The sequence below is a fragment of the Mustela lutreola genome, chromosome 6 (genome assembly GCF_030435805.1).
Source record: "Mustela lutreola isolate mMusLut2 chromosome 6, mMusLut2.pri, whole genome shotgun sequence".
Lineage (NCBI taxonomy): Eukaryota > Metazoa > Chordata > Mammalia > Carnivora > Mustelidae > Mustela > Mustela lutreola.
The window spans coordinates 54,816,315-54,842,865 of NC_081295.1; the positions used below are offsets into that span (position 1 = coordinate 54,816,315).

The following is a 26,551-nucleotide window of genomic DNA, read 5'->3' on the forward strand; positions in this document are numbered from 1 at the left end:
AAAGTTTCCAGCCTGGCTGGAATGAGCGCCCATCAATTTTACCCACCACCACATTCCTGCACCTTGGATGAGAACTAATTAAGCTCATGTGGTGGGTTTTTTTCCCCCCAGACTGTCTTTTGCAGCTCTGGAACAGAGCACACCAAATTAAGCCCATCTGTCTAAATGGGAAGAAGTTATTTATCGCACTGCCAAGCAGGCTTTCTTTCCCACGCAGATGCTGCCTTCCAAGGTTCCTAAACACCTTGCGGTGGTGATGGTAACCCCAACTCAACCAGCTAGACTTCTAGGAGAGCAACTGCATCAAGGATCATGCACCAATCCATAGCAAGCATTTCCTTGCAAGGCAAAATATCCAAAGAAGCCACAAAGTATGCTACCAGGCTATCATTCAAGGTCAAAATTACAATATCCAAAGGTTGTTGTTGTTCAGTGGCAATCTTGCCCCCCACAGAAAAGGGGGGTGGGTATTTAAGTCCTTTTTCATTAACGATGTCCCATTAAAAGAACCTAATTAACTTCAGTGGCATCTTCTGCCACATGAGGTTACTTCTGCTGAAAAGGAAGGAGCAACCCTGCCATTCGCACAGGCCAGAGGACAAAGTCATAGGAAAGATGCCCTGGGCAATGATGATGCCCACACACCTGCCTGGGCGCCGATGTCAGGCTCCCAAGATGATGGCTCTCAGCCCCCAACTGACGCTTCTCAGCTCAATCAACTCAACTGTAGTAACTCCCACCACTGCCAACTGCTCAGAAAGCAAACAAAAAGGAAAGAGAATCAGTAAGTATCTGACAGTCATGATATACTGTTACTCCTGACCTGAAGAATCTTCACTTAGGCTGAGTTAAGGAAAGAAATTAAAGTCCACAGGAACACCAGAGTCTCACTACAGAAGTGAAGAATGTCCACTTGCAGAAAACAGTGGTGCCTAAACTAGTTGGTGGGTCTGTTATGTAAGAGGTGCTTTATAACAGAAAAGGAATTAGTAATAAATGAATTTCTTTGTTCCAAGTTTCTTAATTATTGCTTTTTCTTTAATGCCTACCCTAAGTAGATTTATGGAAATTAAATAAATAAATAAATAAATAAAGACTTGATTGAATCGGCAGTTTTCAAACTGTTTTGAAAGGCAGAGAGACTTTTTTCTTTTTCTTTTTTTTTTTTTTTTAAGATTTTATTTATTTATTTGACAGACAGAGATCACAAGTAGGCAGAGAGGCAGGCAGAGAGAGCGGAGGAAGCAGGCTCCCTGCCAAGCAGGAAGCCCAACTCCAGGCTTGATCCCAGGACCCTGGGATTGAAAGACCCGCGGATCCCCTTACCCAAGAATCCAACACTGCCACTGGATGCAAACAGCAAGAGGTTTATTGTCACACAGGTACCGGCGGGTGTTCGGCAGCTCCAGCTAACCGAGCACACCGACCGGAGAGAAGCAGGGTCTTTTATAGGAAGGTACAAACAAGTTTTGGGTGGGTCGCAACTGATTGGTTGACAGTTTGAACTTTTGAAAAAGGCATACTTGGGTTTTGCTGATTGGCTCTGAGGACCCGCGTGCGCGCACGCGCGCACGCTAAGAGAGAGGCGGGAAGGGGGAACAGGCTGATTGGTTCTGAGGGCTCGCGCGCGGAGGGAGAGGCGGGAAGGGGGAACAAGAAGGGGGAAGGTAGGAATGCCATCATGGCGTCCCTATTATTTCTATAAGCCAAGCAGTTACAGAAGGGCAAGAGAGCAATTAATCACACAATTAATAACCTAATCTTATACCTAAAAGCCAGCGGTTCACAGAAAAGCAAACAAGCGGTTAGTTATCCTATCTATCTTCTAGGGGAGGGGACTTTCCAGGGCAGGGGTCTTTCAGGATCATGACCCAAGCTGAAGGCAAAGGCTTTAACCCACTGAGCCACCTAGGTGCCCCTAAAGGCAGAGAGACTCTTATGCAAAACAGATCCATGTAGCCCTTCCTCCCTCACCAATATATAAAAGATGGTCAAAAAGGATTTGGTCTGGATGAGGAGACATTCCAGAAGGGGTCCTGAGGTCAGCATAGTGAAATAAAACAATGTGAAAAGCATTGAACCAGAATGGATCCAAATAGAAAATATAATGAAAATTTAAGCTGATAAGCACAGAAACATCAATAAGATTTTTTGTACCAAATATACAACATGGAAACATTAGCACACATACAGATTACAAAGAGAGACCTAAGCTATTTATTCACTATTTATCACATGCAAGTTCAATTGCAGCATTAATCCAAAATGGTCTTCATGAAACAGCCAAATGAATTTGAACACCTTGAGTACAAGGACAGAGCCATGAATAATGGTGATTATGAAAATCTTAATGACATGTAAGAACTATAATAAAATATTAAGTAAAAAAGTAAGAATTATACTGTTGATGTAAAAATGCCCAGAAAAACACTGAGCAGGGATCTGCTTAATAAAAAAAAAAAACCAACACAGTAATTACCAAGTGAGAAATTAGGGTGGTTTCTGGCTTCTTTAAATTCTATTTTGTTTAAGGAAGGAAGGGAGAAAAGAAGGCAGGAAAAATCTAACCTAGACATTCTTTGGGCTTAGAGGCCATAAAAATGTAGTCCCACTGGCCAACAGTAAAAACACTTGTCACTTAAGTTACAACATAAAATTCAGTCTTTCCATGACTATAAAGATTGGGTTGTGCCATCCCAGCCAAAACCCAATTCATCTGATGGCCATGGAGCTAGATGATTCAGCCTATGGGACCTGACCTTTGTACCCTGATCTAGCACCACAGCTTACAAAGGGATGCTCCAGGCACAACCAGGACCGCTAGAAGGCCTGGCGGGCATGAGGGATCAGGGGCAGGTCAGAAGCATATTCCCAGACCCACCCACTCACCACTTCCAGGTCCTGGGAAACCCGCCGCTTCCGGAGCTCCTCCATCCTCTCACACACATCGGAGAAACAGGTGTTGTAATAATCTGCATACTGCTGTGCCAGGTCATCGATGTTTCCCAGCGAGCCGTCCTGGGAGCGAGGAGAGCAGGAGGAAGACACAGGAAGAGAACAAAGGCAGTCAGTCTATCTGCAGAAAGACCCACCGCTTCCTGCCCCCACTCTCCATGTATTTTCCCTAGTCACGGCTGGTATTCATTATGCTGTGAGCATGCGTCAGGCTAACTTTCACACGTGACACCTCTTAACCCTCAGGCTACCTGCTGGACGCAGGACCTGTTCCTCACTGTGCGGAGGAACACACAGTAGGTCACTGAAGCTGAGCGACCACCCAAGGCTTCCAAGACTAACAAGCAGAGAAGCCAAACCTCCAGGCCAGGACTGCCTGGTGCTGAGGCCATGGTCTTGAACTCACAGCTCTGCCTGCCTGGCAGGGCTCAGAAACCCTTAGGGGAGCACCTGCCGAGAAGGTGCAGGGGAAAGGCTCCCTAAGGCCCGATCAGTGGCTGCACCAGAACCTCCTGGGAAGATCCTGAGAAATTCTGCTACCAGGACCACTGCATTCCTAGAAATTCTCAGGAGAACCAGAGAACTGAGGACCCACGAGGGATGCTGTGTCTGAGACACACCTGTGCCACACCCTCCTGGGAGACCCTTGAAAAGAGCACCCTATCCCTTGAGCTATTCCAAGAAATAGTAAAAACATGCAAGAAAAGCACAGGTTACCAGTTTACCTAGAGGAAAGCCTTCTGTGGCCTGAGCCACTGCTCTGGAACCCACCCTCCTGGGTCCACACTCAGCTCTGCGACCCCTAACAGCTCCCGGCCAGAGGCAGGTTTCCCCATCTCGATAACTCTAGAGCACTGAGTACCTATCACGTAGAGAGAACTAATGAAGGAACACAGTCCACCTGGCCCACAGGACTATTAGCTCCTAATATTCACTACAAGATAATATTTCAGACTATAGTCTTCCCTTTGGCGACTTGATGCCCAAGTGCACGTCTGAACACATTCACGAGGCCAAATGCTGCCTACATTTGTAAATTATGCCATTTGTTCTGTTCATTCATTCATTCATTCATTCATTCAGAGAAACATTTCCCCTTCCCTTTTTACCTCCCAACCTGTCCTTTCTTTGGTATGAATAAATGGCGCTACCAAGACAACCAAAGAAACACAACTCGGAGCAAGCCTAGAAGGTGCCCACACGCTCCAGCTTACAGAGCATAGTCCCGTCACGTCACACACAGCAATGCTTGTCTAAACCCGCCAGACACGCTGCGAAGCAAGCAGGGCGGGGGTGGGGAGGGTGGACTTCAGAGTTCGCCCCCAAGGCTTTTTGCTGAAGACCTTCAGGCCTTATCAAGAGCCCTGGGTCACAGCAATCTCCATCCCATATCTGCGCATTCACCAGTTTTATGCAACCAGGGGACAGGAGAAAAAGAAAGAAATGATTTAAAAACAAAACAAAACAAAACAAAACAAAAAAACCTCTTTCTTTTCCACCAGTAAAATGTTCTCCTTTGAGTTAATTGCCTCCAAATCCCAGTGCAGAGCCAGGGGCCAGAAGAACTCTTCCAAGACCAATAAGATGTTTGAGTTTGAACATGTCTGGGAAAAAGTCATTCCCATTCGGTCTGCCGGTCCATCTGTCTATCTCAGACAACAGGCTGTAAGGACACAGTAGAGGAGCTGGGAGCCTAACCCCCTCTTCAGTAGGTTTACTGTCAAGTTTCCAGTAGGGAAATAGGACTAGTCAAGGTAAGAAATCTGCTGCTGGGCCTCTGAGGAAAGGTCCAGGGGTGGTCAGCCTGGTGGTCTTCGCTTGACTGCTGTCAAACTGCCTGGAACCAGAATCGCAGGGGAGGAGGGAGGCCAGACCAGAACATCTTAAGGTGATGCTCCTGCAATACAGCATGATAAATCAAATTATGGTCCCACGGTTTGCCCTGACTCTCCTCAAATCAACCACACGAACCCTGTCCGTTTCCCCACTCTGTCTGTTCTGCCACGAACACAGCCACCAAAGTGACCTTGCTAAACAGAGCTGACCAGCTGTCCTTTCCCTGGGAATCACCCATGCTACCCTATCACTCGGTGACAAAATAAACCCCCAGCTTGCCGGCCTGGACCTCAGGGCCCTTCACCTTACCTCTGCTCCCCGGTCCAGCTGGGCTGAGGTAGGAGCTCGGGCCCCCAGATGGGGAGGCCCAGGGCAGCCCAAAGAGCAACCAGCAGCTTCCTAGAGTGACCGCTTTCCCTTCAGAGTGGTCCTCTCCCAGCCCACCAACCTCAGCTTCAGCACCAGGAGAACAGAGTCCTGGACACTGGCTACTCCTGGCAGCCTGGGCTAGAAGAATGAGAGCTCGGGGCCCGCTGCAGTGAGAGCTTGAGTCCACAGCCTGGCCAGCTGCCTTCTGTTAACCTAGCATTTCTGCTTATGCCCCAAAGAAACAAGTCCTCTGGGGCCCCCTTTTCTTCAAGACCCTTGGTTTCCTTAGTCCCCGCCCCTGGTATATACTGGGAAAGACCAAGGCACTCCCTTCAAAGTGTGCACGGGAAGGTGGGGGAACAGACTTGCAGCCACAGCACCCAAGAACCCGCTTCTCTGAGTGATTGTCTGGACTTGGCCACGGCCCACTGGGGTCCCCCACCGCTGGGGTGCTGGCACCTCCTAAGCCTTTTAGAGTCATGTCAAGTCTCTTGAGAAGGTGATGCTATCCTGTCTTCATCCAGAAACATCCACCTCCATCCATCCAGGGAGGGAAACATGCCTGCCACTTCTGGCCAAATATAAAACCGACATCTTCTAATGCCTGAGTGTATCTGTGTGAGGCCTTCCAGATTATAGCTGCACATCTTCCTATGGCTTGCTGTTCTTAAATGGAACTCAATCTCCACCCCAACCCCCACCGGCCTTCTTTCCCAGAGGCACTAAGAATTGTTCTGTTCTAGCCAACCCGCTCCAATTTTGAATTCTGGCTTCTCAAAAATAACCAGCTGAACTCTACAACTTAACACAGTCAACTGACTTCTTGGAATAATGAAGTCTACTCCAAAAAAATTCTTAATTATTTATATAGCTTTGTTCAGATTACCTTCTGTCCCCTTTTTCCAAGCAACACCTTCAAAACCAACTGTTTGCTTCTCAAGTTTCCAAGCTGTCAATCAAAGGTTTTCTACTACTAGTGAGAAAATTTAAGTCCCTCTTTCTCAGTCCAAATCACTCAATTCCCCAATAACGTGGGGACCTGGAAAACATTTCTGTTGCTCATAAGAAAAAAGGCAGCTGCTCAACTCAGTGTGGGCCAGAGACAGCAAACGCTTCACACCCTGCAACGTGCTGCTTACCCACTCCTTACTCGGCGCTCAGCAGACGATAATTTGGACCGAGTGGCACAGCTGCCTCTCTGTTTTCCCAAATTACTTTCCAGATGTGCAAGAAGTCCCCCAAATTTCCATTTTCATCAGTTTTGATGATTTAAATGCCAAGAAAACCAAATGAATGAAAGAACATGTTTTGGGACACCTGGGTGGCTCAGTCATTAAGTGTCTGTCTGCCCAGAGTCCTGGGATCAAGCCCTGCATCAGGATCCTCACTCAGCAGGAGGCCTGCTTCTCTGTCTCCCATTTCCCCTGCTTGTGTTCCCTCTCCCACTGTGTCCTCTCTATCAAAAAAAAAAAAAAAAAAGAAAGAAAAATTTAAAAAGAATATGTTTCTAAAAAATAAGTCTTGTCTGCCATCCCTAGAAAGGAATCCTATTCATCTCCATCAAATGGAACCAACGAACAACCACAAGATCATTTTCTCTTTATCCTCTCAAAACCCATGTTCCTTCAGGACTACCTGGAAAACTCTGTACCATTTCTGTCCAACCTGTTCCTACTTGAGAAAGCACAGACTTATTCAGTCAGAACCTTCACTTCTACCAGAAATGTTTGCAAAATCAGTCCACAGGGAATTTAAATAATGCAGCTGGCTGCTTAATAGCACCATATCTCATGCATCTTTCCTTTGAGAACATGAAGTTCACATCTCACTCAACATTCAACAAGGCTGATGTCAAGAGGCACTGATGTTACAGAATAAACTTTAGACCATGACTTTAAACTCTCTCTAAATACACTGAAATAGATTCCTTTTAAAACTTTGTTTCTTTTAAGGTGTTCATTGTTTCTGCTCTAGAGTTATTACTTGACTAATCTGTTTCACTTCTTTTTTTCCCCCCTTTGGTTCCCATGCATCAGACTTAAGTATTATGGGTTCAAATTTAGGAGCAGGGAAATCTTATTTCCTTAAAAGTTTTTTTTAAGTAAATTGTGAAATTTTGTGCCCCATGATCTTTTTATAAGAATTTTCCCATTTTCATCTTAAAAAAAAAAAAAAAGACTCCATTAAATTCAAGTTCTCCTTCCTTTTCTTATAAAACCAGGTCACAACATCCTTCCATAGGGCCATCTACTTCACTTGGTATGGTTTTAAATTAAATCTGTGGTCTCACTCCCAGTGGCAGGTCAAGGGAAGACAAATCTTGTGTAATCTTCCCACGAAGCTGAAGCATACATTTATACCAAACACTCCTCTTTTATACAACCAACATAAAAACAGAGAGATAAGGGGCATTTGTACTGAACAATTCACATCCGGTAGACTGCTGTTAGAATTAAGGAGAAAAGAAAAGCACTGTTCTCTCAACAACTGATGTAACAGTATTTCTGATATTTACCCCAATGTATTTCTGTCTCTGGAGAAGTGAAAACTAAAAGTACTATGAAACAAAGCATTTGTATCATTAACTTCTGTTATTTTGCTCTCTTCTTTCCCAGATGTCATTTATGGTTCAGATATCTTGACAATCTTTAAGGGAGGAAAAAAAGGAAAAAGAAAAAAAAATCCTGAAAACACCAGGAAATACAATGTAATCTGTATAGCTATATGCAGATCACATGCAAATAAATGCAAATGAACTTGTGGTCCTGCTATTTTATGTATCTATAAAGACAGAGCCCAGAGGGAAAACTCAATGTGTTGCTCTTAATTCCCAACTTTGAGGAGGAGAAAGAGAAGTCTCCTGACTCATTTATTCAGTGTGTCTCTCTTGTCTATAATAATAAATCCAAATATATATATATATATATTCCTTAATATAAAGTATACGTTATATTTACATTGCTTCCTATTGTTTTGTAGAGGGACAGAGCAATACATCAGTACATCGGTTCCCTACAAACTAAATCCACGGAAAGAAATCACTACACAGCAACGAAGCCTGATTTCTTGAACGTCTTCACAATGTGTTTTCATTCTTAATTAGCTTGTTTAAAGATTCTGAGGTGATAAACACTTTCAGCAACCTTTCAGGTGAAATTGCTACGACCATAAAAAAGACTTTAATTCTGGTTTCCTTGTTCAGCCTCACTGAATCCATGAGATGCTGTTATAGGAATTGTCTGCCTTCAGTGCCGCGGTTGTTGATCATACTGCTTCCAAGAATGAAGGAGCAGACCAGATGAAGAGTGGTGGGCAGCATAGCAAAGTTTATTGAGCAAGAGTATAAAGTGTCCAGGGGCACCTGGGTGGCTCAGTAGGTTAAAGCCTCTGCCTTCGGCTCAGGTCATGATCCCAGGGTCATGGAATCGAGCCCCGCATCGGGCTCTCTGCTCAGCAGGGAGCTTGCTTTCCCCTCTCACTCTCTGACTGCCACTGTGCCTACTTGTGATCTCTGTCTGTCAAATAAATAAATAAAATATTTAAAAAAAAAAAGTATAAAATGTCCAGAGAGTGAGGGGACCAGACAGGGTTACCCCTGGAGTGTCTAATTTAGGGGGTTTTATGAGCTCTTTTGCAAAACTATCTTAAGCAATCAGGTGTGGTGAGTCCTACCAATCAGGGCTCTGGTGACGTATCTGTGTATCTACTCGGTTAATGTCCACGTACTGATGTTCTTTTTCTTTTCTTTTCTTTTTTGCTGACATCTATCGGTTTATGTCTTAAGTGCCCCTTGGCTGTTATAGGGACAAATGCTCTATAGTTAATTGTCTTATTTTTGGATGTTTTTGTAGAAGTCACTTCTATGAATGCTAGCGTGCTCCTGTCTCAACTGCAAAACCAGGTGTCTATGCTGTTCGATCTTAGCTGTCCTGACTGATGTGGGACACAGAGGCAGAAGAAAAATTATTAAATTTCCTTACCCACTGACAAGCCCTTAAAACAGGCAGAGTGACATTCCTCTAGGGAGTCAACTACCCCCACCTTAAGGCTTTGCTAAGGGCAAAGGGCAACCCTAGCCTGACTGACCCCTACCCTCAACCAGGATCCCGTAAGTCTACTTTAACAATTCCCTTAGAAACTTCCTTTATCTCTAAACCCTCCAAGATACTGTTGACAATCATCCCCAAGCATATGGCCCACGCTATACATCTAAAGGGTCTCACAAAAAGGTTTTATTACTGGTGATGAATAACCTTTTCTCCAACAACAGCTAGCCCCTCAAGCTCCTGGCAACCTTGCTTCCAAAATTCCCTAGAGACTTATGCCATCCCTAACCCCCTCCCAACTTGCAAGCATATAATAGACCAATCCTCACAACCCTGGGGCAGCAGCTCTTTCTGCCCATGGGTCCTGTCCCTGTGCTTTAATAAACCACCATTTTGCACCAAAGACATCTCAAGAATTCTTTTTTGTCTGTCAGCTCCAAACTCTGTCATTGAGCCTTATCTATATTCTAAGACTTCATCATTTGGTGAACATGAAGGGACTTTGAGTCTTTACATCCGGACTCTGAGCTTCGGTGCAAAATTGGTAAGTACTTTCTCTCTTCTTCCTTGACTTTCATTTCTGGGGCTTTTCAAGGAGTATGGTCTTACTGGAACACTTTAATGTTGACTGCTTAGGCTGTAGTCCTCTAGCCTGTGGCTACTCTATGGGAAGGAGAACGTCTGCCTTTTAGCTGGAAGTTAGTAGCCTGGCCAGAATGGAAATTTGATGCCCTCTCTTTATTTCTGTTCTTTATACAAAGTTGTCTGTCTTGGGGACGGGACAGCCACCTAAGTCACCAGGACAGCTGCCAATCTTAAGACTCCCATGTGACATTTCCTCCTGATTGACCTAATGTGATCCCCTCCACATCCCTGGTCTAGCCACTTCTGGCCATGGGAACTCCACAGGGAACTGGCTGAAAACAGTACCCGACTGAAATAAAATGCAACCGGGCATGTTTATAAGGGAAGTTGGCTGTAAGGATCACATCTGTTAGAAAGTCGCTTAGACCATGATGGATTTCAGTCTTTACTATTTCTTGGCAGTGCTAAGTGCTAAGTACTAACTACTTAGAGCTACGAAATTGGGTAATTTCCCCTTGCAAAACTTTTCTAGTATTTTCCATGGGTTAAAATGGGAGAACAGTACACAAGCTTCAGGGCAGACAATGGCATGGCATGGCATGGTATTTTAGTCCATTCACCAGGATCAGCAGCCTAGGATGTGATGGGGAAGGGGAGGAGCGCCCGCATCTCTCCAGGGCCTTTTATGGCAGGAATGCCTTCCCAGTAAAGGCAGGATTGTGATCAATAGCGATATCTTGTGTTAGGGACGCCTCCGGTTGCTTCTGACACGGGGGAACCTCTGACACATCCTGGGTGGGACTCCACCCAGGAGTTTGGGGGGGATTTGGTAATGGACCTTCTTTACTTTTCTGGGAGCATGGCCTCAGTAGGCTTCTTCGGTTCTCAAGGACTCTACCTTGGCATGCCCTTTTAATCTACTGGAAACAAATTGCATTGTAAAACTTGGGAAAGGACTGAGCTCTTGTAACACTGCATGGCCACAGTGGGATCTATCAGTTAGATCTCCTCTGCAGGAAACAGGGCAAATGGACCTACGATACCTTCATTGCTCATACCTAGGCCTTCCCTGCTCTACACCAGGACCCTGACCTAAGGGCCTTTTGCAAAATGTGTTTGCCCAAATGGGTCAGCTAGTAAACTCCCTCCTGACATATTGGATAATTATCTAAATAGGCCTTCTCCTAGTAAACCTAGGTTGCTGGAGGATACACAGGCCATCCCTAGAAAAGGGGACTATGACTTTATCTCTCTAAGTTCCTCCTAATAGATGTGGGGGCTTCTCCCTCACCCATTTCCCATGTTAATGGCTATCACTGGAACCAACTGGGGTTAGCCTAACTCGGGAGAGAGGCTTTAAGGAATATTCCCAAGCAGCTGCTGAAACTGCCTTTGTTTTGGGGAAATTCCCTGTCTTCTCTGGCCTGACATGGACTGCTTAATCCCTTGCCCCTTGTTGGCAGGAAAACATGGCATCTGCTCCTCTGTTGGCTGATGAGCTCTAAAACCGGGAACCCTTTCTCTGCCTTCTGGCAGCACTTTGTTTCTTCTGTCTCCCTCGTCTCCTGTTTCGGCACCAACTTGAATGCAGCCTGCATGACTGGCCTCTACACCATCCTCCGTGCCTCCTGCACCATGGCTCCTTCTCTCTTCACGGTCAGGGAGCAAGAAGAGCACCCCCTGGACCTAACACCTCCCACTCCAGATTCCCCCACCCGTGTCTTAGGTAAACATTGAAAGTGGAGTGGGCCCAGGTAGAACGTAAATCAGTATTTGAACTAAGTTAAGTTTGTTGGTTTAATTAAGATAAACATGTCTTTTAAGTTATCAGCAATAAACATGAAACTTTTATTCTATCAAGGTTTACTAAAGGTCAAATAAGCTCATATTATCTGTTGCAATTTGTTAGCAAAAAGATGACTAGACTGATGGTTCATTGTCTGTCTTAAAGTTTTCATAAGTAAATGCTGAGATCGCTTTCAGAGTCTTTGGTAACCTGAAAGTTTAAAGTTTTGCTTGGATGACAAACAAAATTAAATTTCTTGGACATCTTTTCCAAATAGGATAAAGTGCTAAAGCACTGAGTACTGGACGTAGGTTTGTGCTTTTGACTTCTTACTGCAAAGAAACCAAGAATATTTAAAACTGTTGGTAAACATGTTTTGTGCTTAACTGATTCATCAATTTGCCATTTAAAGAATTCTGTTGTAACAGTTCACAAATGGTTAACACTTAGCCATCACTAGATGTTAAGGTGTTTCTAAGAGTACAAAATTCTGCTGACTGTAACTATGACTGATGGAAATCAGAGAAACAACTCTATGTGGAAAAGTAGGAGATATGTAAGAAAGATATGAGGAATGGGAATGCATTTTGTTGAAGGAAAATAAGGTAATTTTGTCCTGAATGAGATGGTTGTTTGGAAGGAAATGGCTTGGGACAAAACCTGAATGCAAAGGAAAGTTGTAGAAGGTTTGTGAAGGGAAATCTTTGGAATGGAATTTTAGGTATGGTCAGGATGGACAAAGATTGAAATAAACTCTAAAAAGACACTGGTATAGAAAGTCTGCTTTCTCTCTGTTCAAAAGAGATAAAGTTTTCTTAGATTAATTGATCTGCTGTTAAGAAGAAAATGTAAATATTTTTCTCTTTGACTACCCAGAAAAACCAGTTTCTATGTTTTGTTTTATCAGATCTTTAACATCCCTAATCCTATTTAGGCATGCACTTTAAAAGGTTTTAACAAACTTCCTTAAGATTTAAATCTTGAACAAAGTCTTGACTAATTAGGCTTGCTTGTTTGGTATGTTACGGGCTGGTTCTGGCTGTTAAAGTGTTGCATGTCAGTGCGTGGCAGGATAACTGAGTTTCCTTATCTATAGTGTCATAGCAAACTCTCATATCTGTATCTCACTGGTGACCAACTAACATCCATTTGTGTTCCCCCTTTGGGACTGGAGGGTGTTGTTTGACACATGAAAGGTCTTACTAACAAGTACATGGTTGAAGACCTTAGTGATACTCAAAATAGCATTTCTCTATCAAATAACTGAAACACAAATATGTAAAGCAGTTTTACAAAACAGAACAGCCTTAGCTGTCCTAACAGCGGCAGAGGGTGGCACATGTACAGTCATCAAAACAAAATGTGTGTGTACATCCCAGATTATCACAAAAATGTCATTGGACTATAATACAAGATATGAATACCCAAAACAAACTCTACAAAATCCTTCTTTCTCTCTCAGTGATTGGTTAAGCTCTTGGTTTAAAGGAGGACTATGGTCAACGACTAACGATCTCTTTTTTGGACTTCTCATTCTTCCAGCCTTACTAATCTTAATGTGTTGCCTTGTTCAGTGTTTCTCTCCGTGGTGCTGAGACTCCACTGCTGTAATGACTTCACGTCCACAGATGACCCTTACCACACACAGAGACACTTCTATACTTCGCCTCCGTCTTTCATAACTCCCCTACACATTCCTCAACTGACCAATACTGACCTGTAGGTAGGGACAGGTCTATGCCCTTATTCAGCAGGAAGAAGTTACAGAAGATGCGACCTTTCACCCTCAACAACCTTAAATATTTAAGGATCAAAACTGTTTAGGGGGGAATGATGTGGAACAAAAAGGCAGAAGAAAAATTATTAAATTTCCTTACCCACTGACAAGCCCTTAAAACAGGCAGAGTGGCACTCCTCTAGAGACTCAACTACCCCCACCTTAAGGCTTTGCTAAGGGCAAAGGGCAACCCTAGCCTGACTGACCCCTACCCTCAACCAGGATCCTGTAAGTCTACTTTAACAATTCCCTTAGAAACTTCCTTTATCTCTAAACCCTCCAGGATACTGTTGACAATCATTCCCAAGCATATGGCCCACTGCTATACATCTAAAGGGTCTCACAAAAAGGTTTTATTACTGGTGATGAATAACTTTTTCCCCAACAACAGCTAGCTCCTCAAGCTCCTGGAAACCTTGCTTCCAAAATTCCTTAAAGACTTATGCCATCCCTAACCCCCTCCCAACTTGCAAGCATATAATAGACCACTCCTCACAACCCTGGGGCAGCAGCTCTTTCTGCCCATGGGTCCTGTTCCTGTGCTTTAATAAACCACCTTTTTGCACCAAAGACATCTCAAGAATTCTTTTTTGTCCGTTGGCTCCTAACTCTATGTCACTGAACCTTATCTATATTCTAAGACTTCATGACTAACTCCATATCTTCTTATTGGGGACCCTGGCCCTGACTAGTGAACTGTCCAACTCATTAACAATGTCACTGTTTGCACCAGCTCTGTTATCCCACCCTGACATGTCATTATGGAGAAATTCACTGAATAGATAATGATCTCAAATAGCCTTCTCTGAGGTATCACTCCCAGCATTTCTGAAAGATGGTTGGAGCTGGAATATAGTCTGTCTCAGAAAAAAGTTTTTTACACATGACAACCAAAAATACACACTAAAGGACAATATTAGATCATGTTGGTGGTGATGCAAAGGCCCTGGGGGCACACCCACATTGCAGGTGGCCGGAGGGCTGATCTCACATCTTCCACTGCTCCTCTCCAAAAACACCAAGAACTTGCCAGGCCCTATGTCTAATTCTTCTTTTGGCAAATATGACTTTGGTGCCGAAGGCCCTCACTATTCTGTATCATCCGGTTCTCTAAGGTCTCTGATTAACATAAATCTACTCCTGAAGAAGGAAGGGCCCCAGGCAGGCAGCATTGACCACTCCCTCCTTCCCAACACTCTCAACAAAAAAAACACACCCAAAAACCAACCAAACAAAAAAACATAAAGCCCAAAACCAAAAATAAACAACAACAACTGGGCCATGGAACTTTCATAATATAAGATAATTATTTGTAAATATATATATCTACTTACAAGTCTTAAGTAGTTATTAATATAAATTATATCTATTGACATTAAAGATGCACACAGAAATAGGCATTTTAAATGAGATAAACACAAGTGTAAGTTAAGTTCTAAGTTCTTTCCTATTTCTAAATGGAAAAGCAACTGCACTGGTATTTCCCCAGCAGATCAAGGGCCATCTAGGGATGATCCCCCAAGAACACTGAAATGGCACAAAGACAACTAAAATCTGCATCTGTTTCTCACCAGCCGAAGCCCTGACACCGTGGGTGACCTATGAGAGAAGCTAGGGCTCCTTGCAACAGACCTACACACACACTTGGCTCAAGGCTCCCAGGAGGAGAAGGAGATCTGGCAGGACCTGGACTTATGGCAGGTCTGGGCACCACCTCACACCAACAAAGCAAGGGAGTGGACAGAGACCACGTGGGAGCTGCCATGAAGACCCGCCACCCACCATCAACCATCAGTCTAGAAGACATGGCAGCTGTGATTCATTTCTGGCTTCTGGGTTGACACAGTGCTAAGCCAGCAGAGTCCTACGATAAATGGAGACATCTGAGCCCAGCATTTGTTGAAATGACATTGCACAGCATCGCCCAGAACAGTCCAGAAGACAGAGAAGGGTGGCGTGCAGCACATGAAGCAAAGATACTGTTTCCTACCATGTTTGTTTTGGTTATGTATGATCATACTTGATCACAATATAAACTGTATCTTCCAGGGAATATATGACAAAAAGGATGAAAGTCACTGAGGGCACTTTGCCTCCCAGGGGGCACTCCTGCCGGGACTCCCACTCAGGAGTCTATTCGAGAACCACGTGGCCCACTGGCCTCCTCCTGACCCTCAACCCTTCCTCCTCAGTTCACTGGGACAAGCAGATACTTCCCTATGGCTTTCCCTTTTTCTCTTCTCGTGCTCCCTGTTTTCTTAGGGAAATGCCATCAGAGGTTGGACAGATCTAAGGTCACGGCAGAAACATGGGCTTTTCTTCTCATCTTCCTCCCTCAGGCCCAGTGCAGCCTGCTTGACCTGAGGGTACGAAAGGCTTGAGATTTTGAGCAAAAAGTGATTACCAGAATCTCATTCACAGTGAGAGTAAAATCTGTGATTATGAGCTCAGAAGGAATGTGGAAAGCTCAGTCTAAGTACGAGAACTCTGTTTCCTGACCATGGAGAGGCGTAGCTACAATAAAATGGGATTTTAAAAAAAGGCCTCCTCTGTATCCCTCCTGGATTTTGTGTGTGTGTGTATGTGTGTGTGAGAGAGAGAGAGAGAGAAACATCATGTTAACTGTCAGGTATAATGGAGAAAGTGACTGCGGCTAGATAATTACTATGCTCTTCAATCAATACCTAATAGGGTATGTCATTAATTCAAATAATATTTGTCAAACACCTGTGACACTCCAGGTGTTCTGCTGGTGCTATGTACACAATATAAAATCAAGAAACATGAATGATTATTATTAATAGAAAAGCAAAGTGTGGTCTTTAATTTATTTCACTGTGGTCATATGGTTAAGTCGTGGACACCTGTTGAGGGGGTTTCCTGGTCTGCACGCTTTGTGTAAGGTATTTTTGGAATTAAAGGCCCTGAAAGATCCAATTTGCTGAGCTGTCAGTGGCTCAAAAGAACATTTCACAGGAAGATTCAAAACTCGAAAATGAAGGGAAATGACTGGAACGTTGACAATTTATTCCAAAAAATTCAAGTACAGATTCATACTCAAAATGGACATGTGGACTTAGCAGATGGCAACTGCGGACTAAACTCATTTCTCACTTCTAAATTGCCCTGAGCTTAATAGAACCACAGATTTGGAAAGAACAGCAGAGCGAGCTAGTTGGGTGGAAATGAAGTCACATTTCTGACCATATTCACAGATTTTGATGAGTATGAATCACACTCTGCGCTTTCTCTGGCAAATAATCATGAGGATATGGAGAATTCTCAAGCATTTGGCCAATGATGACCTGATTGGTAAGGGGTGGAGGAAAGTGATCTAGAATATTCCTAGAAATTGGGAAAGGATTAATCTCAAAACTATCCTGAAATTTCTGGTTGTTAAACCTTGTATGATATTTGAGTTTGTCATATTTTAAGAAAATTCTATTCTGCTGTGGCTTGGGCAAAGAGTGAGGAGCATGATAATAAATGGAATCAGAACTGGATTTGACCGTCATGGCCGATTTCCTTAGAGAGATTCGGAAGTCCTGGTGACCTGATCAAGACTGACAAAGAGGATTTGTACTTGTAACCATTCACTGTCAACTAAATTCTTTTCTGGTGATGCTCCCAAAGTTCCACATTTTTAAGAACTGGTAAGTATTGCCTAAATAGTGTTATAGATAACAATTCAGATGGCCAGCAAGCCCCAGGACACTGACCAAATGACCCATAATGCATACCTGTATGCCCCTAACTTCTACTTTGATAACTCTCAAAACTCTTCTCCACCTCCTTAGCTGTGGACAAATGCCTATGCTTCTTCTTCCTATGTATTCAATAGGAACTCTTCAGCTCCCCAAACTTCCATGCCAGATTCCGGTACTCCAGAGATTAGTCTCAAGCAGCTCCTCCACACCAAACTCTCAGGGGTCATCCCTTTACCCTCAAAGAGGTCACTATGTCTGACAGAACTAATTATACTAATGTGTCATTAATAAGTCAATGTCAGTATAACATCTTTTCTTCAATACCTCTCCATGTCTCAAGTATCTCAATGTCTCTCCATCCTAATCCTAGCTGTGTTTCAAGTGGTGGACAAAACTTACCAGGTCCTTGCCCTCTCTCCAATCTCATCTCATTTACAAACCCCATTCTAGATACCATGCCCACTGTGACTTTAAAATATAGGTCTTGAGGGGTACCTGGGCGGCTCAGTGGATTAAAGCCTCTGCCTTCGGCTCGGGTCGTGATCCCAGGGTCCTGGGATCGAGCCCTGCGTCGGGCTCTCTGCTCGGTGGGGAGCCTGCCTCCGCCCCCCGCCCCTTTGCCTGCCTCTCTGCCTACTTGTGATCTCTGTCAAATAAATAGATAAAATCTTTAAAAAATAAATAAATAAATAAAATATAGGTCTTGAAAGCCCTAAGTGTCTCCCAGTGAGGATTTGACAAAGTCAGTCTGTTGTATACAATACAAAACTAGAGCCTTTTTATCTGGTCTGTCTGCCTTTCTAGACTTGTCCCATGGCTCCCACCTCCCTATCCATACACCACTTTGGGCCAGATCAAACCAGTCCATGCCATACTCTATCATCCCTGCTCCTCTGTGCTGTTTCTTCTGCTGAACACCTTCTTTCACCCAGTGACCCTGCAGACAGCAGCCCATGCTTCACAATGGACTTGGCACAACACAGGGCCTTCTCACTGCATCACTGCCAATCACACATTTCATCTACAAATGGAATGATCTGACGTCAACAGTCTGCTTTAAAGTCATGGAGGGGTGCCTGGGTGGCTCAGTGGGTTAAAGCCTCTGCCTTCGGCTCAGGTCATGATCCTAGGGTCCTGGGATCGAGTCCTGCATCGGGCTCTCTGCTCAGCAGAGAGCCTGCTTCCTCCTCTCTCTCTGCCTGCCTGTCTGCCTACTTGTGATCTCTGTCTGTCAAATACATAAATAAAATCTTTAAAAAAAAATAAAGTCATGGAGGCAAGGGGAAGAGGTGGATGCAGGTATAGATGAAACAAGACTGGCCATGACCAATTAAGAGTAGCACTGGGAAATGGAGATCTTTAAAATATGCTATGTTGGTGTCTATTTAAAGTTTTCCATTTTAAGGCATCTTTTAAAGTGACGTTTACTTGCTTACACGGTTGTTATTCCCAGGAGACTTCACAGTCCTTGAAAGCTGGAGCTGGGTCTTACTCATTTTTGCAACCTCAGCACCTGACACCATCACAGTGATACTCAGCCTCTACTTTACCTAAGAAGTGTCTGTGTGGTGCATAAAGGTAGGAAGGAATGAAGTCAACAGAACTGATGGTTCCATAACATTCATTTGGCATTTTCATACGTAATGATGAGCTTTTAGTCTCAGTCTCTGTCCCCACCAACCTGAGAGCAGTAAGTGAGTCTAGTGAACGAGACATTCAAGCATGAAATACATCATTCGAAAGAAGAACAAAAGAAGAACAAGGTGAAGGGATGAGGAATAGGTCTCCAGGCGGAAGGGACAACAAATACATATAATTTTCTGGAGTCAGGGGACAGCCGCACCTGTTCCAAGAGGAAAAGCTACTCGGTTGGCTGAAGAGTCGGCGTGGAGACATGGCAGGACAGGAAATAGAGAAAGAAGGAAACCCAAGTGGAGGATTCTTCATGAGAGGAACTGATTCCTGATTATTTCCACTTATCGCTGACCATTCTTAACATGCAGATGGGCGTGGATCTCATTGGAACCTGATAGAAGATTCTTACACCAAAAAGATTAACGGGGAAAGTTCCTTCGTGCAAGGGGCTCAAGGTCCCTAAAGTCTTATGTTCTTATCACACCCTGCCAGAAAAGGCCAGTGTTTGGAAATGACTATATAAAGAGGCACTGAAGAGATCAAGACCATAGTGGCCTGAATCCTCCCCATCCAATTCTCACCAGGGAGACCAGGAGGAAAACACACCTGGAATGCTGCTGGGGCAGGTAGTGTCAGAGAGCAAATACAAGACCAAGGTTGTGGCCAAGGAAACAGGCACAGTCCCTTGGTGGGAATGAGCCCTGATGAGCTGAATGGAAACCCCTCTGTTCCTATACTCTGGAAGCTATTTGAGGGCCCTTCGATCACGTAACACCAACTGCGTGTTTTCTTTCCAATGTCAGGGAGGAACCAATTCACACAATGCCCTGGAAAAAACTCCAAGTAATCCCAAAACAACTCTCCACTGCACACCTAACCCTCCTCAAGCACATTTCACAACCTGGCTTCCGCTATCTGCTCTTCCATCCATTCCCTTGAGCTCAAGGGTGCTCACAACAATACTCCTTGCTCTAAGGACTTCATTTAAGGACTCAAAGCCCACTTGTGCATGTGGGATGAATGGGAAATCTGCTGGCTTCACCCTATACACATTCTGACCTATAACCTATAGGAAAAACCAGATTCAGAGAAGGTCAGCCATGCAAAATCCTCCTTCTCGTTCCTGGCACACAGGTGAGTATTATCGGGATCTGGATCTGGGTGTCTGTCCATCTGTGAATGTACCCATATAAAACAGTACATGACTCAAAGGCCATACTTTTATTTCAATTCTTTGGGAAGAAAAGTTCTTTCCTAATTACATCACTTCCCCTCAAGGTGATCTCAATTTTCATCATAAAAGACTTTTCCATTCGCCAAGAATATAATGTGAAAGATCTCTGAGAAAGCATCCTTGACACATGGATCTCTTCTTAGTCCTAGATTAAAAAACACCTTGGAAGTTGAGAATGAAATTTATTTGTTTTGTACCATATTCTATACAGAGTTACAGGGTAAACTTGACAGGCATCCTAGGCCTAAAAGCACCCAAACAAACAAAACAAAACAACCTACCTGACATGAATTTACATCATTCTACCAAGCCACTTATCACGAGATTGACAATGTTCGTTTTTCCAATTTGCTCACAAGCTGAGAACTTATTAATATCACCACTGGCTTTTTCATAACATCTAATGTTTATATTTCTAACACACAATTTTTCTTACTACTTAAGAATGAACATTTTTACATACTTATCAGCCAAATCTTGTTACTTTTAACGACTGGATAGGTCAGTGCTTGCTGGACCACAATCCCCTCCTCCTTCCTATCCAAGCTATTAGATTTATAGGTTAATCACATGTCTACCACTTACCTGCACTTTTTACGCTCCCCAGTTGCTCTATAAAAAAGAGCAATTTCACTTTTTTTCTCTGTGATGTGGATACATTTTTATTTTAATTGTTTGCCATGCTATGGAGGAAAAGCCACCAAAAAAGTGTACTAACAAGTCTCTTAGGGGGTCCCCTAATTGTTGTTTTTAATGCTGACTCTGTCAGGATGGGCTGTGTTTTTCCACTGGCAAAGCCCAATGCAGCAGCTCCATTTTTATTCTGGGACATCAAACACTCCACTGCCTCCCCCTCACCCCAGGCACCCTCTAAACACAGCAGTCAGGGAGATCTTGTTTGAACCTAAGTCAGATCCTTGGCCCTCTACTCAAAAGCCTCACTCACACTCCAGTCCCCCTCAGAGTAAAGGCTGCACCCACCCCTCCCCCATGAACTGAAAGGTCCACAGCATCTGTGCTCAGCCCCACTTCTCTCATGCCCCATCTGGAGCCTCTCAGGTTTACTGCCTGGCCTCACCAGCTACGTTGCTTCTCCTCCAACACTCCAAAACCTACCAGCTAACCTGGCCCGGGGACCTGCTCCTCTGTCGGCCCTCACTGCTCTTCCCTCACCTGCCATAGAAGTGACTCGACAACCCTCTTCCCAAGAATGCCCTAGTTACAGTGGCGACCCGCCTCTCCGGCAAGGAGTCTCTGTCCCGTCCTCTGCCTACTCTTCTCTCCTCCCTACTTCTCATCATCTAAACTCATTGGCATATTATCTCATGCCTGTTTTAGTCCCGTCCCCTAACTAAAGTGTAAGGTCCCTAAGGGCAGAATTTTTTTCTAAGTTTGGTTCATTGTTCAGTGCTCAGGACAGTGTCTGGATCAATGAATGAATGGAGTAAAACTGTCAGTCAGCAAGCACTGTACCAGGCACTATGCACGGGCCCTTGGGAAGAGGAATATAAACAACTTATATATTGCTTTATGTTCCAATTTATTTTTCTCTCAGTAATGGATCGACTCTTCAGTTCTCAGACTTAAAAGTAACTGGCAAGGTTTAATTTCTAAAACATCCATGACTTCATCATAATTTAAAAAGCCAATATTAACTATGCCAGTGCCTTCTGTATGTGTACCATCCTGTTCTCTTTGTATGGTTTCAAAAGAAACAAATGGAGTATATAGTTCAAGGTGTTAATTACATAAGCTTATTAAAAACAAACTCCTAAGAGGTGTTGGTTTGAACACTTATAGCACTTTTATGTTTATGTAGTTTATTAGTTTTTTAATGTGAGAAAGTCAAATGTAGTAAGCGTAATATTACAAAACAGCCACTACCCAGGGAAAATTATTTCACCTATATAGACAAGCCTTTCAAAGAACTGGCTCTAGGCTGCAAATCTGAAAGTCAAAGAACATGGCAGCAGGAGCAGGTTTTTATATGACAGTGTTTCTGAAATCATGGGGATGCTGGGCTTCCTTGTGCAATGTGCAATCATGTAATTTGCAATTTAAGCATTTTCATTAAGTCCGAAAAGAAGTGTCCATAGTATTCCATTTTGTAAAAATGAGTGAGGGATATGTCAAGACAGTCTCTGTATCTATCTAGGTCATAGTAGAGCTAGTTTGAAAACTCCAAATACTTCTTGGTATTGCATATAGAAAGAATGTTCTGTGAATTCCTAGTGGAGAAATTGGTTCTGTTGATGAATAGCCCAGAATAAGACCTTCTAATCTCCATCAGCAAACCAGGTCATAAATGCAGATAATAAAGATTCTCGAAAGGCCACTAGAGTTAACTGTTCTCCCACTGCAGGTTCTTCACCACCTTCCTGGTCACAGAGCACAGGTGTTGGATAAACTGATGAATAGACTTCTTCCTGCCCCCATTCCTGCCTTTCCTTATTTGTGAGCACCAAGAACCCATAAAGCACTGTTGCTCTGGGGTCAGATCCTGTTCCCACCTCCCCAGAGACAAGTGCAGCTGCAGAAGCCTGATGTGACATGCACAGGCAAAAATGCAGAAAAACCAAATTGATTTTCCATAGAAATATTTCAGGAAAATATCTAAAAAGGTATGCCAGTTAATTTCAACCTCGCTTCATTTTTTCCAAAACATCTGCCCAGTGACAAGAGGCACTTCTCTCCCAGCCCCCTCTTGATGGCAACAAAACCACTAAAAGGTATAAAATATGGAAGAAAAAAGAGAATTACAGCCATTCCTTGAGGCTGGCATTCTGACAACAACATTTAAGGAGACAACCAAGGAGAGATACTAAATGTGAGGCACCGGCCATATACTTCACCCATTGTTTTTTCATTATAAAACTTCATTTGCTGTCATTCTTCTGTTGAGGTCTTCCTTTAAGAATACCTTATTATGGGGCACCTGGGTGGCTCAGTGGGTTAAGCCTCTGCCTTCAGCTCAGGTCATGATCTCAAGGTCCTGGGATCAAGCCCCACATCAGGTTCTCTGCTCAGCAGGGAGCCTGCTTCCCCCTCTCTCTCTCTGCCTGCCTCTCTACCTGCTTGTGTTCTCTCTGTCTGTCAAATAAATAAATAAAATCTTTAAAAAAAATATCTTATTAGCTGGAATGTATTTTTTTATAAGACCAGAGACCCTAAATATCTCCAAAGCAGAGAGAGAATTTAACAGAAGGAAACCAAGATGGCAAAAGACAAGAAAAGAAAAAGCCTGGGGTAAAAACTTCCAATGTGGTTAACTCCAGGACTAGAACGCGGTAACAAATGTTTACAAACTTTCCACAGACTGCTTCTGTGTGAATTTCCTCCTGATTCAAAATCTTGCCAACCACCCTTGAATCTCCAATAATTAATCTCCTATTTGTTTCTTAGTATTGCAATGGATTTAGTCCATATTCCATAATCTGTTTTTTAATCAAAGATGTCAAAATAAACTTAAAAAACCTCAGAACACTTTATCTAGTAGGCGTCTGAAGGATCATTTTCTCTATCCTTGTAATCCTCCTCACCTCCACCTTCCACTTATAAAAGAAAGAAAAAGTTATTTGTTATTAAGAGATTATTTTATCAACTTTTGTGGAGGATTTTCTTGGTTTGGTTTTAGGGTTTCTTCCTCTTTTTTTGGAAAGGGAAAAGAACCAGTTTGGCACCATTGTTAATATGCCAATCTCTAACCTCCAAAAGGTAAGTTATTAAATTTCCTCGTGCCTTGGAAGCACCTGGTCACAAGACAACAAAGCTGAATAGATGGGAGTACTAAGCCATGCAGAGTGCTCAACATAATGTCTGGCACTCAGAGCTCAATAAATAATTGCTCTTGTCATTAATAATTGCCATTGTCACTTACAATGTTCTGGAATATCACGACCAACCACCCTGGGTTGTCCGGCTTAAAATATTTCCTGGTGTCGTAATGAAATCCCCTGTGTCGAGGTAGAAACAGTTTCAATGGGTGAAGCAGATAGGACTACAGATAACAAATAAGAAGGAGAAGCTGAAAAACCAGTGATAAACCCAGATTCCAAAACACCCTTTTTCTCATTCATAGCAGAGGAATTTATCTATAGGCCTATCTCTCCTATGATGCATATTCCCTCAGTGTTTGTGCAGTCGCTCTGCCTGGAGTGCATCTGATATCCCTGATTGTCTCACATATGCATGGTGAGGGTGGCGACCTCCTCAGCACGGACCAGCCAGGCCAGTGTGCAATCTTCTTTTAATGCAGCACAGCTGTAATGCTGGGCAGTGCCCACCACATGGTCCCACAGGTAGGCATTTAATAAAAGTTCAGCAGTCTTCCATACTAACAACATGGAGCTTCATGCGTCACACAGATGCCTTTAAAATGATCTGCTTTTGTTACATTTGATCAAGTTTGTAGAAAAATGCTGATGCTAGAATCTAGCGGGGGTGGGGGGGGCAGATGGGTGGCCGGGTGGCTCAGTTGGTTAAGTGTCTGACTTCGGCTCAGGTTATGATCTCCAGGTCCTGGGACTGAGCCCCAGACAGGAGCTCTAGGTCATGTCAGACTCCCCACTCAGCAGGGCTCTGCTTCTCCCTCTCTCTTTGTACCTAACCCCACTTGTGCACATGTGCTCTAATAAAAATCTTTAAAAAAAAAAAAAAATAGAATCTGGCATGTGTGAGCATGTGCAGGTGTGTTGGGGAGGCTGGAAGGATGAGTTGGGGAGAAACTAATATTTAGTGAACATCTACATGGCTATATCACGTACTTTAGGTGTTCCCATATGTTATTTCACTTAAAACGTACAAGACCTAACATAGCTTATATTAATGGTATGACCCTAGTGAGCGTGTAGACACTCAGGGAGGTGACAGACGTGTTCACTGTCACTTGGCTAAAAAGCATCAACCCAGACTTCAAATCCATGAAGACCTGCTCCAAAACCTGACTTCACTTCAGAAAAATGGGCTTGGAGCAGTTGGGCAGATAACAAACCTTAGGTAACCTTACCACTGATTTAAATTATACAGGCCTCTCCTGAGGCCTCCACACAAGACAGCCCCTCCCATTACACTTTTTAAATAAAAATGAGTATCAGTTAGCCCTGCAGGACCCCCAAGCTGCAGAGGCGTCCGTGGAATGATTCACTCAACCACATATGAGGAAACATATACCTGAGGGCTCAGCCAGGCCAAACACATTGGCCCATCATTTCTTCCTGAAGCTGGGCCCGCCGTGAACCCAGCAGCCCTCAAGTGACTGGGCCCGTGGCACCTCAGGAAATGCTGGGGCTTGGAAGTGTTGACACAGCTGCTCTAGGGCCCCTGAGGGGTGCTCCTCCCAAGCTTTTCATCCCAGTACCATGAGTGAGAATGAAATAGGGAAAAGAACCCCCGTGCAAGGGGGACACAAACCCAATCCGTCGCCACCATCCCCCTCCGGCGGGCAGAACAGACCTTAGAACTTACAGACTGGAAAGGGTGGACCCAAGATCTAGGCTTGACCTCAGCGCAGCTCCCAGAGGGCGGGGGGCGGGGGGGAGCCCTAGTGTCATCACATCCTGCTTAAGCCTGGCCCACCCTCCACCAGGACAGCTTCCTGAGGAAATCCTGCCCGCTCCAGAGAAAGGGGTGGCTCAGGCAGAGGATGTAAACAGGAGCAGCACTGTTTTGTTCTGGGGCCCTGCCCACCCGAGCAGGGCCTCTGCTGAATGGTTTTTTTGGCAGCAGAACAAGTAAAAAACCAGGCTGGCTGAGAGATGGCTTGATTGACCAGGATTTGCAAGTAAGAATGTGCATGGTTTGCCCCAGCTGAGGATTGCTCTAAGGACTAAAGCTGTTCACTCCCTAAGCTCTCGGCTGAAGAAAAAACATTCACGATAAATAACGGGAAGACAGGCAGTACCCTCCCCCCCCGAATTTTTATTTCAACTCACGTTAGTTAAATCAAAGTGTTAATATCAGTTAGAGGATTATTAGTTCATATTACGTCAGGTGTAGAATTTAGTGATTTGTCACTTACACACAATACCCGATGCTCATCGCAAGTGCCCTCCTTGATCCCCCTCCCCCGTTTAACCCACCCCCCCCCGCCCCGCCTGTCACCACCAGTTTGTTCTCCATAGTTAAGAGTCTGTTTCTTAGTTTTCCCTCCCCCCTCCCCCCATATTCATTTGTTTTGCTTCTTACATTCCACACACACGTACTCTTCTGCAGGTTCCCTAACCAAAGGTCAAAAAGCTTCACAGTCCAGAACAAGCCTAGTCAGGTGTGTACTCACCTGGCTGGTGAGGAAATTCCACAGTCAGCACCATGTGCCCTGGGGTCTCCTCTAAACTTCTCCGGGTGCCTGGCACATGGCAGACACTCAACAGACGTTTAATGAATAAAGATGCTGAAGTGGGAAAATCCCTCCCAGTGGCCACACACCCACATATGAGTGTCCACGTGCACCAAGCACAGCATGAAAAATTATAGAAGAACAAAGCTAAGAGAATGAGTAGAGAAGATGTTGTTCTTCCCCATGCCCATCCCCTCTGCTTAAATCAACTGCAACCTCTCTATCTCATGTTTGTGCTTCTTTGAAATTCTCTTTAGGACCAGGGGAGTCCCAAGGGCACTGGGGAC

General features: G+C 44.0%; 1 protein-coding gene across 6 annotated transcripts in view; it reads right to left on the reverse strand.

Annotated features, from left to right (window-relative positions):
• Positions 1-26,551, reverse strand: part of SASH1 (SAM and SH3 domain containing 1) — a 309,529-nt gene that overhangs the window by 142,949 nt on the left and 140,029 nt on the right. For all 6 annotated transcript variants that reach the window (XM_059177298.1, XM_059177296.1, XM_059177300.1 and 3 more), the window contains one exon: positions 2,890-3,018. In XM_059177298.1, the coding sequence (XP_059033281.1) occupies positions 2,890-3,018 (129 nt within the window). The remainder of the gene's footprint in view (positions 1-2,889; positions 3,019-26,551) is intronic.